A 12,887-nucleotide genomic window follows, 5' to 3' on the forward strand; every position below is an offset into this window, starting at 1 on the left:
AAAAGGAGGAACCATTATTACACACGACAAAATGGGTGCATCACAAATGCATTGCACTGAGTGAAAAACGAATCAAAAGACTCTAAGTATGATTGCATTTATATGACATTTGGGAAAAGGCAAACTACAGGGACAGTAAGAGATGAGTGGTTACCAGAGGCTGGGTGCAGTGGCCAGGGCTGGGCTGTGTAACAAAATGTTACAGGCCGGTACACAGGCTGTGTAACAGTGATGTGTTGGCCACAGTTCTGGAGGCTAGAGTCCAAGGTCAGGGTGCCAACACCGATGACAGCCCTCTTGCAGGTTGCAGATTGCCAGCTTCCTGCTTGCCCTCACGTGGTGGAAGGAAGGAGCTAGCTCTCCGGGGTCCCTGTTATAAGGGCACTAATCCCATTCATGGAGCCTCCACCACATGACCTAATCACCTCCCAAGGGCTCCACCTCCTAACACCACTGCACTGGGGGGTAGGGCTTCAACATATGAGTTTTAGGGGGACACAAACATTCAGACCACAGCAGACCACAGAGGGGCATGTGGTGGTATTGACAAACAGGAATGAGTGTGTTCCTATAAATTTATAGGCAGGTGCGTAGAATAAAGGTGAATCTCTCTTTCTGTAAATGTCACTTTTGTTTAAAGAAAAAAAAGCCTGAGTAGAATAAATACAAAGAACAATACTCCTAGGCGTATCGTAGTGAGACACTGGTAAGCAAGCATGAATCTTAAAGGCAGCCAGAGGTTAAAAAGGAAAAAAAAAGACAAATTACCTTTAAAGAAGCAGTGGAAGTCCAAAGACAAGGAAATAACATATTTAACATGCTCAAATAAAGTAACTGCCGATCTAGAATTTTACAAACAGTAAAATACTTCTGTAAGAATGAAGGGAGTTAAGGATATCTTATCAAAACAAAACAAAACAAAAACTGAAAGAATTAAACATGGGCAGACCCAGAATGCTCAGGTAAAAGAAGGAAAAATGAACAATAAAAAACTAAGTAAAGGTAGGAGGGGGTAAAAATAATATTTACTATTATACACTGATAAATCACATTAACAGGTTATAATTTCAAAGGTAACCACTGAAAGAACAGTAGAGAGGTGTATAATTTCCAAACTATTAGAGTAAAATAGAACAATAAAAAGTCAATCAACCTAGAAGATAGCAAAAGGGGTAGAATAGGAATATCTTCAAGGTACAACAAATTGAAAAGTCTCAGATGGTAGACAAAAAAGCACACATGAAAGTAATTTAAACTCAATTGAATTCCATTAAACTTTAAGACTCTTATTTAGTGTAAGTTCACATTAAAAATCAATTAATACAATATTTTGAAGCTTAAAGTTTCTGAAAACATGTAATACATGAGGATGCTGAAAATTTAAATGTGAAGGGATAGAAAAGGAAAAGATAGAGCATGCACATATTAAAAACAACAACAGTTCTGTTTGGAAGTTAAAAATTACATTGCTGAGTAATCAATAGATTCAAGAAAGACAAGAACCTAAGTTACTGAAATATAAAATAAGCAACAAAGTCAAATGTTAATTCTTTGAAAAAAAATCTTTGAAGCATTAATAAAATTGAGAATTCTCTTTCAAGGGTGATAGAGAAATAAAGTGGACACAAGTAGCCAATTCTGGGATGAAAAAGGGAACCCACCACAGATCTTCCAGAAATTAAAAAAATGATAATGATTATATTATAAACAGCTTTATGGCAAAATAAATTTGTGAATTTAGATGAATACTTTTCTCCAAAAAAATTACAACTAACCCAAAATAGAGAAAAGAAATAGGAGAGCTAAATAGTAATGTAAATGTTAAATTATTGTGTTTGTAAATGAATACTTTCCTACAAGGAAAACTCTAGGCCCAAATGATTTTTCTGGTAAGTTCTCTCAAAATTCTAAGGATGAAATAATTCCACTGTTATACAGACTCTTCCAGAGAATAAGAATGAAGAAGGAGAAGAAAAAAAATTAAAGCAGAAACCTCTCCCAGCTTGCATAAATAACCACTTAATTTATGACAGAATTGGCATTGGAGGAAGAATAATCAATTGCAGTCCATGTGAGGAACAGAAATGAAACTTGACCCCTACCTTACACTATACACACACAATCCCTGGTAGATTTTAGATCTAAACGTCAAATGTAAAATAAATTTTATAGAAGAAAATATAGAATAATAATTTTTTAACCTCAGAGATGGGAAAAGAAAGGACTTCTTAAACAAATTAAACAGGATACAAAAAAGTGCTAACCGTAAAGGAAAAAAAAAAAAAATATATATATATATACACACACACACATATATATATGTATATGTGTGTCATGGGATAAAATATTTTCAACACATTTAACCAACAAAGGGCCATATTCAGAGTTTACTTAAAAACAAACAAAAACTACTGAACAGAAAAACAGAAAGGACAAATGAAAAGGCATGTCAACATTTTTAATGATGTCCAACTTTATTCGTAATTAGAGAAATGCACATTAAAACCGCCACGTGATCCTACTACAGACCCTATAGAATTTCAGAACTGGCTGACCGGGAGGCGGAGCTTTGTGAAAGGATCACCAGGAAGCTTAGGGCAGGGATTTCCTTCGGAGGAGAAAGAGCCAATACCCATTTGAGAGAGAATGTTGGGAGCTTCTGGGTAATGGACAATGTTCTCTTTCTTGACTTGTGTGGTAGTTACAGTTCCTCACTTTAAAAAAAAAAAAATGGGAGAGAAAGAGGGAGGGAGGGTATTTCAGAATGGCTGTTAGGTAGGCAGGATGGTGGTACTCCATGGCCGTCAAGAGATTCTGGCTTCACCATCCTATCTCTGGCCTCCCTCCAGGTCCAAGTAAGGTCGGGGGATGTAGTTTTTCATCTGAGCACGTTGCTCGCCCAAGGATGTTCATTGCTGACCCGAGAATGTTCATTGCTGACCTGCCCAGCAGGAGGGGGCGAATGGGTCTTGGGGAAGATCTAGCCAGGCGATTCTCATCACAAGTCGCGCTTTACTTGGAAGGAGTCATGGGGTGGATAGATGATTAGGGCAGGGCTTGTTCAAGCTTAGCATCAAGGACCCCAGGGTAATGCGGGAGTGTTCTGTTGGCACGCAGGAAAAGGATTGTTTTCATCACACACACACAGAGAAAAAGCCCCAAAGTGTTTCTGAATGCTTTCCCTCCCCCCATATTAAGCAGGGATTCCATGTAACGATTGGTTGGAAGTATTTGGCTCGTAAGACAGAGGCTTTTTGGTACGATGGGAGGAAATGACACTGGGAAGATACAGAAGGATTTTTAGACCTGCGGTAAAGATTTCTAGGGAAAAGAGCTGCAGTTACCAAGAACAGACAGACGTACCGGTTCCCAGGTTCCCAGAGCATGGGTCTTTCCTAAGTTTTCTCCTCTCTTCTTCAACAACATATTACTATTCATCTGGCGTTTTAATTTTATGCAGGCTACAAAAGCTGTACATGTTTTATGTGACAATTTGGAAAATACAGGAAAGAATAAACAATGAGTAAAACCTACCATTCCTTGTATTCCCCAGAAATACCCAAAACGTGTCTAATATTCCACTGTGTAGAATTCTGGTTTTTTTCATACAAGTATATGTGTGTGTTTATATAAGATGTTTGGTTTTGTTTTTATAAAGCTTGAGTTATACTGTACATGTGGTTTTAACAATCTGCTTTTTTCCCTTAGAAATCTCACGTGGTCTATCTCTAGGTCAACAAATGCAGGTCTGCATTGCTTACAGTTGGCCGTTAATTGTACAGGATGCATAGCATCTCATCAGATAGGACGAACATGATTTAAAATAACCCAGCCCTATTTGTTGCATGTTAGAATTACCTCCTGATTTTCTATCCTTAAAATAAAACTGAGTGTTTATGATGGATTACTCCAACTTGATTAAAATAGACATTTTGTAAAACTTTCCATGTTAATGTGTCACGTTCAGATTTATGTGTGTGTGTGTGTCTAGATGGAAATATGGAGATATGATCTTTCTTTTAAAACCATTGCTTTCTGAAACCTCTGATGATAACCCTTTACAAAAAGGATAACAAAAACGTTGTATACCCTTATACTGAAATTCAATATTCTTAAAATAATAACAATGGAATTTGAGTGATAGCAGTAAGTCAACAAGTATGTGATAAGAGAATATTTCACGAAGGTTGCATATATCTAGTAAGAAGGTAATTAATTCATTTTTTATTTCCAATTTTGGAGTATTTAATGATAGCTGCTAAACAAAAAGGGAATTTAAAATGTATTGGATGATCAAAACTGAATGCAAAAACATTTAAAAAGGTAACATATATCCTTTCATTTTTATTAAATTTTTACTCCCCGCCATCCTCCCTAGCTCACCTTGGGTGATCTTATTCTACCACAAGGAAAGAGAAAATAGGCACTCCCCTTTACCAAAATATTTAATTTGTCTGTGTTTTGAGTCAAAAGCCAAAAGCTATGGCTTGGTAAATGGTCCTAGAAAACTTAACACAAAAAACTCTGAGTCTTACTCTAAAAATCAAAATAAACCCCAAAACCAACAGAACAAACCAAAAAACCCTCTAGACCAAATGGAAATTTTTGTGGAATATGTTGCCTGAAATTAATCATATAAAATTCAATATTTAGGAATATCAGGCTTCAAAACTTCAGTATGTAACTGATAGCGTATGTTCAAACCCTGAAACAGAGATTTACACGTTATCCCTTAAATGCTCATAGAGACCAGATTTTAAAATAGAGCTAGTTCTGCGTTGTTGTTCACTGAAGATCACTTGAAAATCTCGAGTTATGTGCACAAAAGGAAAATTATTTCAATTGGGATTTCAGTCTTTCAAAGCAACATGACATGTTTATTTTGATTTACCTGTGTGGACACCATGAGCTTCTGGGCTCCTGAAACCTTCCCATGACTATTAAAATACCGGCACAATGCTCTGGGTATTCAGGCAGGCACTCAGTAACAGCATTTACTGATAGGAATCATGTTGCCTATTTCATAAGAACCAGTAAGTCCTATGCCGGGACCAGAGTCAGAAAGCCTCTCCTGGTCGGTATGCTAAAAACTGATCAGATGTTATATATGTACAGCACATGATATATACATGGTCATTATAACTCAAATCGGTTAGTCGTACTGGTTCCCAATTCACAGCGTATAGTCAATATGCTTACTAAATAAAGGCACGAGATGGGAATAAATGTTTAAAATAACTTGAAGTTTTCATTGAATCAGAAGTAGTGTTATTTTCAAGGAGACGATTTCTCTGGAATGCCAGTATCTGCGTGCTACCTCTGCTTCCCAGAAATAATTATCTGTTTGTTCATTTGCTGAAATATAGTTATGTGTGGGTAATTATAGCTATCACTTACTTTAATTGCCATCCTTTTACTGATGCGAACACAGACTTAGATCTTTTTTTGTATATTTAATTATTCCCTGGACTTGTGGTTATTTATCATTAGATTAGAGAACAGTTTTTAGTGCTAGAACGTTGTAGTTATAGCAAACAAAATATTGTGAATCTAAAGATGTTTAGTGGGGAAATAAGGATATGACAGATTCTATCCAGGCCATTTTTATGTTCAGTATGATTTTCTTTCTTGCTGCGTGATGACTACACATTTTATGGCTGGGCCTCAGAAAAAATGACAATTAAAGGGGCTTCTCTGGTGGCGCAGTGGTTGGGGGTCCGCCTGCCGATGCAGGGGGCGCGGGTTCGTGCCCCGGTCTGGGAGGGTCCCGCATGCCGCGGAGCGGCTGGGCCCGTGGGCCATGGCCGCTGGGCCTGCGCGTCCGGAGCCTGTGCTCCGCGGGGGGAGAGGCCACAGCAGTGAGAGACCCGCTTACCGCAAAAAAAAAAAAAAAAAAAGACAATTAAAGAATACAGTCATTACATTTGATTTTCCATTTACCATTCTCTGAAGCTTGTCTTTCTTTATTTGTGCTGTGCTTATCCTCGGTGCATGGTAAGGATAATCTATGGTGATAAAGTACTGGGTGAGGTGAGGCCATTTACCAGACCGGAAGCTCTGCATTCTTATAGACTCCAAGGCCACATTGAACCTAGTGCTATTGAAACAAACCACATCGACTCTGGGAACTTTGGAGAATGGCTTTTTCCACTCATGCTCAAGAAAGATCCAGACCCCTAGCGAAGGAGCCCTTGGTTAGAATCCATGAAATGTATTCAAATATAGGTTTTACAACCTCATCTTTTTTATAGGAACTGTATAGATTCTTTGGAATTCGTACTGCTTTCTGATTCAGAGCCAAACCACCAGGGGAAGCAAGTCTTCACTTGACAATCTAGAATCTGGTGCAATTATCTATTTTGAGCAGCAGAACGTAGGTTTGTCAAGAAAGCAAGCTCCTCAGGCATTCAGAAAGCCCTGCTCCACTCCTCCGTTTCATTAAAGATACTTTGAAGTCATATTGAATAATTTCTAATTTGGACTTCATTTAATTCAGTGTCCTCCACTGTAGTTGAGAAGTCGGGTTGAAAATGGCGGATGGAACTGCTGACTCTGCCATTTCCTAGCGGTGTCGCACGGCTCCTCTCCGCCTGGGCTCGGACCCAGGGCTGATGCACGCTAACTCCATGACCCTGAGAAAATGACTTAACCTCTCCGATTCTCAGTTTTCTCAGCTTAAAAATGGGGACAATCAAAGGACCTGCCCTGTGGGATTGTTATGAGGATTTAGTATCAGTACGATGATGCTAGCTAAAATTAGCTCTCAAGAAATATTACCTATACACAGATATCATAAAAGGCTTAGATATTTTAGAGCTAGAAGATCCCTGAGGATTTATCCAATAAAAACTAGAATTATGTACATGACATAGATGAGGTATAAGGCAGTGAATTAATTCCTCCAAGACCACACAGGTCTAGAATCAATGCCTTATAACTCGTTTACACATAGACCCAAGTACCCACGTGTGTATAGTCAAACACGCAGGTCATTTTGATGGTCTACACTGGTGTTCAGACATTATGATTCGGAGCCTCTGACATGAATGGAAGTCGGGGTATGTGGGTAGAGTTCAAGGGAAGGGAAGCACACTGTTGCTGCCGCAGAAAGAGTACATGGAAGGAGGGGCGTAGAACTGTGTTTGCTGGGAATTATTGCCCCAGAGTCTGGTCTGGGAGAGGGCTGTGCCCTGAGAGAACTAGAGCAGGTTTATAAGTATGTGTGAGAAATGGTTCTGTGATGGACACCCCACTTCCGATGGAAGTCAACAAATCAGGGGCTTCAGATGAACCTTGAATGTGCCGCCAGCACCAATCAGGGGTCTTCAACCCCGTGGGAAAGCACAGTGGGATTCTCTACCCCAAGGCTCTGGGGTTCTTCTGATGCCTCTGTGTAACAATGTCCCTTAGCTACATGAGGGACACGTGTTCAAGAATTTACAGGTGAAATAATATAATTTCTGTAATTTTTTAAAAAGATAATGAGAAGTAGATGAAACAAGACTGAAATACTGAAAATCCTGAAGCTTGGTGTTGGGTCCATGGAGTTTCACTCCATATTCCCTTTGCTTTTATATGTACGAAATTTCTGTAATAAAGTCTTGAGATATTTGTTGTCTTGATAGATAAGATGGGTTAATTATTGTAGTTTTATGTGCACTTCTTGGAATACTTAATGAAAATAAACTTGTTTATTAGTTAGTGGTCACTTAAAGTCTCTCATTTTCTGAACAGAGCCTTTGCCCATATTTTAAAATATGAAAGTAGGTCCTTTATTTTGACTTGTAGGATGTTTTAAGAATAATAGAGCCTTTTATTTGGTGTATTTAAATGTTCTATGTTCTTTTTTAATTTGCAATTTACTTTTTTGATATTTTTAAAGTATATTTATTTTTAAGGTTCGAATAGAAGTATTGATACATTTTCTTTTCCTTCATGGCGTGTTTCTTTGGTGCCATTTTTAGATCATTTGCCTTTAAAAAGTACTGCTTCTAATATGGCAACAAAATAAAAGGTTTTGTTGGCCAAGAAAAGAAACCCTGCCTTTTCTAATCTCCTTTGCACCTTCAGTGCTTCCAGCTATTTCTTTGCGCCTCCGGGTTCACACTCCCATGCGTATTCGCCATAACCGGGCTTTCTCACCTCCCTGCTATGACCTTCAGGGTCAGTGCTGCCCCAGAGTCATCTTCCCCTGGAGCCCCCTCACCTCCTGCATCACCAAGAGGAAATGACATTCCCAGAATTTCTCCAGTGCCCCTTTCTTCTCTGTTACTCTCTCTCTGTCACCACCCAACCTTCCATCCCCACCCCCGACACTGACTCTATCTGTCCTGACCCTTCTTTAGTCGACAGGTAAGAGATGCCTTTGCACCCACCACTTCGGTACCCTGGTGCCACAGCCCTTCTCAGAAATCTACAGTGCTACCCATTGCCTTCAAATATCGCCAGATTCTGTGAAGTGTTAGGTGACGCCTTTAATTTCTGGACTACACACTCCAGGTCCCCTACTTCGGCCATCTTACAGGCCACCCCCAGGACGTGGAGACATCTTGTGTTCCATGTTACGATGCTTCAGCACTTCCGTTCCCTTGGCCAGGCTGACCTTCCTCAACCTCGCTCACCTTTCAAAATCCTCCCCATCCTGGAAGGTCCACAGCCTTTGGCATCTCCACCGTCACTCTTCCTCTAATCCCTCACCCAGAGTGAATCCCTGCTTTCTCCAGATCCATCTCAACGCCACCTGTGCCCTGTGGAACCCTTAAGTCATTCTGTTGTGTATTCTGCTTAAGAAGCATTACCGTGAAGATTTGAGATCTCGGAGGCAGACCTTTTCTTGAGTCTTGGCGCGTTTCCCAGCGCCTTGTTCGGAGGGTGACCTAGATATTCCCTAACTTTATTTAGTTGACACTGTGTAGAGCAGTTCATGCTAATGACTTGGCTCTGAGTTTGGATCTGCACTAAGCTGACTTTCTGTTCGGATTCAGCGAGCAATCTTCTAATTGATCATTTCGTTTTAAAAAACGGATCACAGCACTCTTCTCCTTCCCCAGGTTCCTAGTCTCTGTAAGACGTCCAGTGAACCAGATTCTCTAGCAGCAGACATTTGTCTTGCTTGTCAATGGGCCCTTCATCCCCGTCTCCCATGAATCCCAAACTCTTAGCTTTGCCCTGCTACCTGGACATACATTTTATTGTGACTATGCTTATCTAGTTGCCTGGAACGCCAACCTGTGTGTGATCTTGGATTTCCACCCACCCTTCCTCTGTATTGATTCCGATCACTCTAACACTCACTGCTTGATTGGACCCTTCCCCACACCTGCTACCCGGGTCTCGATACAGTATTCCCCTGGGCAACTTTAGACATTGCTATTACTTTTGACCAAGACCCAGTCCCCCCATGACCACCCATCCGTATGTCTATCACTTCCTAGATACTGGCTCTCTCCCGCCCAGTCTCAATGAACTAACCCTTCCATGCCAAGGTATTTGTATATATATCAAGATCAACTGGGAAGACTTCTTATGTGTTAACAGGATGACGTGGACTTCTCTGCAGAACTAACTCTCTAACTGGAAAACTATGAGTGGTTTTCTAATGATGTTTAAATCAGGAATCCTGTACATGTTTAATCCGTTATACCATACTGGTTAATTACGATTTCAGAGGAGAGGAGCAATCACTTCAGAATCTAAAGTTGTCTAGGTTGAACTTTCCTTGGACAGTTGTTACTCTTTAGTCCATTCATTTTTATCAGTAAGTCACCTGATTGATCCCTCTCTCAGAGTGCTTCTCAGCCAGGGATGATTTTGCCTCCCGGGGGATATCTGGCAATGTCTGGGGACATTTTCGGTTGCCACAACTGAGTAGGAGATGCACAGGACAGACCCCCAGCAGAGAATTACACAGCCCAAAACGTCAGCCAGGCTGACGATGGAAAACCCTGCTTGGGTCACGAGGGATAATTACTACAACCTTTTGGAGCCTCGAGGGTACTTCTGTATCGTGGGAGATATAAGTTGCCTCAGACCCGCCACTGAGCCTATAGGGTTGGTTATGTATTGGTCTGTTGTGATCGGGCAGCTACCCTGACCTTTTCTGCGTGGAATTTCACCCAATCTCCTCCTTTCCTTTGGGTGTAGAATGAACGATAGTCAATACAGTTCATCTGACACGTAGACTTGATGGTGTCTTATCTTATCTGTCTTCCATCCCTTCTCAGCCACCCTGCTACCCCACAAATGGGAAGCAAACTGTCACCCCAGGGACCCATTTACCCTTCGTTGCCCACAGGCTTCTCTTTCCCCATCTGTGTTTCATCAGACTATTTGCAGCCTCTAGAAAAGTTTTCCTTCTCCCCTCCAGTACTTCTTTGCCCACGTCTGTGTTATTATGACATATTTCTTCATGATCATTTCAGCTTTTTTTGTCAGTACATTTCCTCTTTGATTAGATGGAACTCCAGCAATACCTGGTATTACCATGCTGCCTCGGGAAATTTATTTTTCAATGAGTGTTTACGGACCTTCATTTCAATCCGTGAAATGTCACCATTTTAATTTGTTCAGTAAGTACACGACTTACTTTATTTGGGGAAAGAACACACAACTTAACGGCTATTTTGTGTTGACCTCCATAGGTTTACCTGAAGACGATGGATTCTCCAGGTTGTCTGGGAGTGGGACCTCCTCCCTTCAGAGACATAGAGAGAGTCACACCACCCAGGTAATGACCCCTCAATGCTTACCTTTGCTATGGTAATTGATGTTAAATGCCTACAAGAGATTCACGAAGGTGTGACCAAGAGTGTTTGTTCTTATTGGACTAGGGAACACGGTTCTTTTCAACTCTGCTGTAAGTTTCTTCACCTCAACATTCTCTTTCCCTTTGTATCAGGTGACTGCTCTCTATTTTCTGCTGGTTTCAAAAAAAGAAGAACATTCAAAACAAATAAAAATTAATAGATGGTTTCATATGAACTGTTCTGACATAATTCATGTAGTGGCATTTTAAAGTCACTGTCAGGTGAAGGGTATATTTCATCTGCTGAATGGCATTAGTATTTCCTGCATTGGACCTCAGCTGAAATAGGAAGGCTGTAAGTGAGGACAACATGGAAAGAAAATGCTTGAAGTCCCTGTGGTTTCATGGCCATTATCTCTCAGTTTCCACCTCAAATTCCATGTAATCCAAATTCATTTGTAAACTATCATATGATCAGAACACTGCAAAATCAAAATGAGATTGCAGTTCACAAAACTGTTCTGATGTGCTTCAGTAATTTCACGTGTACGCGCAATGTGTTTGGCCTCAAAAATTTTGCCAAAATAAAGAGGATTGTCACTTTAAAATAAACTCTGGTGTTTGTAGAAAGAATAAAGGATTCATATCAATAGTGTAGTGTCCTTTTTATGTTGAGTTTTAAAATACTGCCTTCAATAAGTATCTTCAAAAAATATGACTTTGCTTTGAAGGTGGTACACAACCAACAATGTATCAAAGATTTTATTATCAATATATTAAAGATTATTGCTTTAGCAGCAAGATTATTTTTTATGAAGTTACAGCACAACTTTTGCTTTGTCAAATATCTACATTAAAATCGTTTAAAAACTCAGTCAAGTATTCAGATGTTTTCATGAAACCAATTATCCAGCCAAAGATCTTTTTTCATCTGAACATTTGACATTATATAGGCACGGTTATCTTATCAGCTGAGATTTTTAAAATAACACTGATGAGCTAGTGGGAAAAATCAATAATTTAATCTTAAAAATAAATCTTACAGTAGACAATATGCTGAAATCACTTACGCTGATATATAGGCATTGAAATAGAAAAAAAAAAATGCTGATTGCTTGCAATAATAGATTGTCCTAATCTCCCCTCTGTTCCTTAGAGATGCATTTACTTTACCTTGTAAGCATTACAGCTGCTTTATCTATGATAATTCACAGGAGAACCTGCTTGTAGAGAACATTGGCTTGATTTTTATTATAGGACCGTCTCCTATACGTTAGAGCGCAGTGATAGATACAGCCTTTCCAGGGTTCATAGAGAAAAGGGTTAATTTTGAAAGAAGGTGCATAAAATAGGCATCTCTGGAACTTTCCCTCTGATCTTTCATGGATTTGGCTAAGATGCAAAGAGAGATGGGAAAGACCACCGGGAATAATTTTCCATTCCCAGTTTTCAATAAGGGCTTGTTTTCAAATGCAAACAATCTCCAGTTATCTCACAGGGCATATTTTCAAGGAAATGGAAAACCAGGCTCATTTTCTTCCATGCCTGGTGTGGGCATTCTCCTGGCAGGACACACGTGTCAGTGTTGGGGACCTATAACAGTTATGTGGAACTATGCCTTGAATGGCCACACATCTCTCAGCATAAATGCTTCTTGTATGACATTTATATAGGAAATATGGACACATACAGGCATATTGAATTCTAGACTTTCTAGTAAGGCTACTAAATAAGAATTCTATAAAATCAGCCCTGAACTGATTGGGCATGTAGCAATAAAATTAAATGTTGACTAAAAATTGAATTCCTATTTGAGGATGTCTGTGTTTTAATTAGCATCATCAGTGATTTTAATGAAATCCCTTTAAGGAAGATAAAATGTCTGGGTGTTACTGTAGATAAAGAAAACAAGAAATAGATTTAGTAATTTGCCAGAGGTCATAGGGAAAATGCAGTGTCCACAGTTTGAATGGATGTCAAGATCCTATGTCTTGTTTCTGAAAGTGAGCTTACCATGACATTAAAAGCAATGGAGGAGTCATCCAACTTTTACATAAAATTTAAAGAAGTTTTGGTCAAGGTGAAAATCTTAAGTAACTGTAGTGGACATTTGTGGTTTGTATTCTTAGCTGCCGGCCACATA

General features: G+C 39.6%; 1 protein-coding gene across 7 annotated transcripts in view; it reads left to right on the forward strand.

The window, feature by feature from the left end:
• MYO16 (myosin XVI) overlaps positions 1-12,887 on the forward strand; it is a 530,294-nt gene that overhangs the window by 500,270 nt on the left and 17,137 nt on the right. For all 7 annotated transcript variants that reach the window (XM_059995825.1, XM_059995821.1, XM_059995826.1 and 4 more), the window contains one exon: positions 10,641-10,726. In XM_059995825.1, coding sequence (XP_059851808.1) covers positions 10,641-10,726 — 86 coding nt within the window. The remainder of the gene's footprint in view (positions 1-10,640; positions 10,727-12,887) is intronic.

Source organism: Delphinus delphis, chromosome 18 (genome assembly GCF_949987515.2).
Source record: "Delphinus delphis chromosome 18, mDelDel1.2, whole genome shotgun sequence".
Taxonomy (NCBI): Eukaryota; Metazoa; Chordata; class Mammalia; order Artiodactyla; family Delphinidae; genus Delphinus; species Delphinus delphis.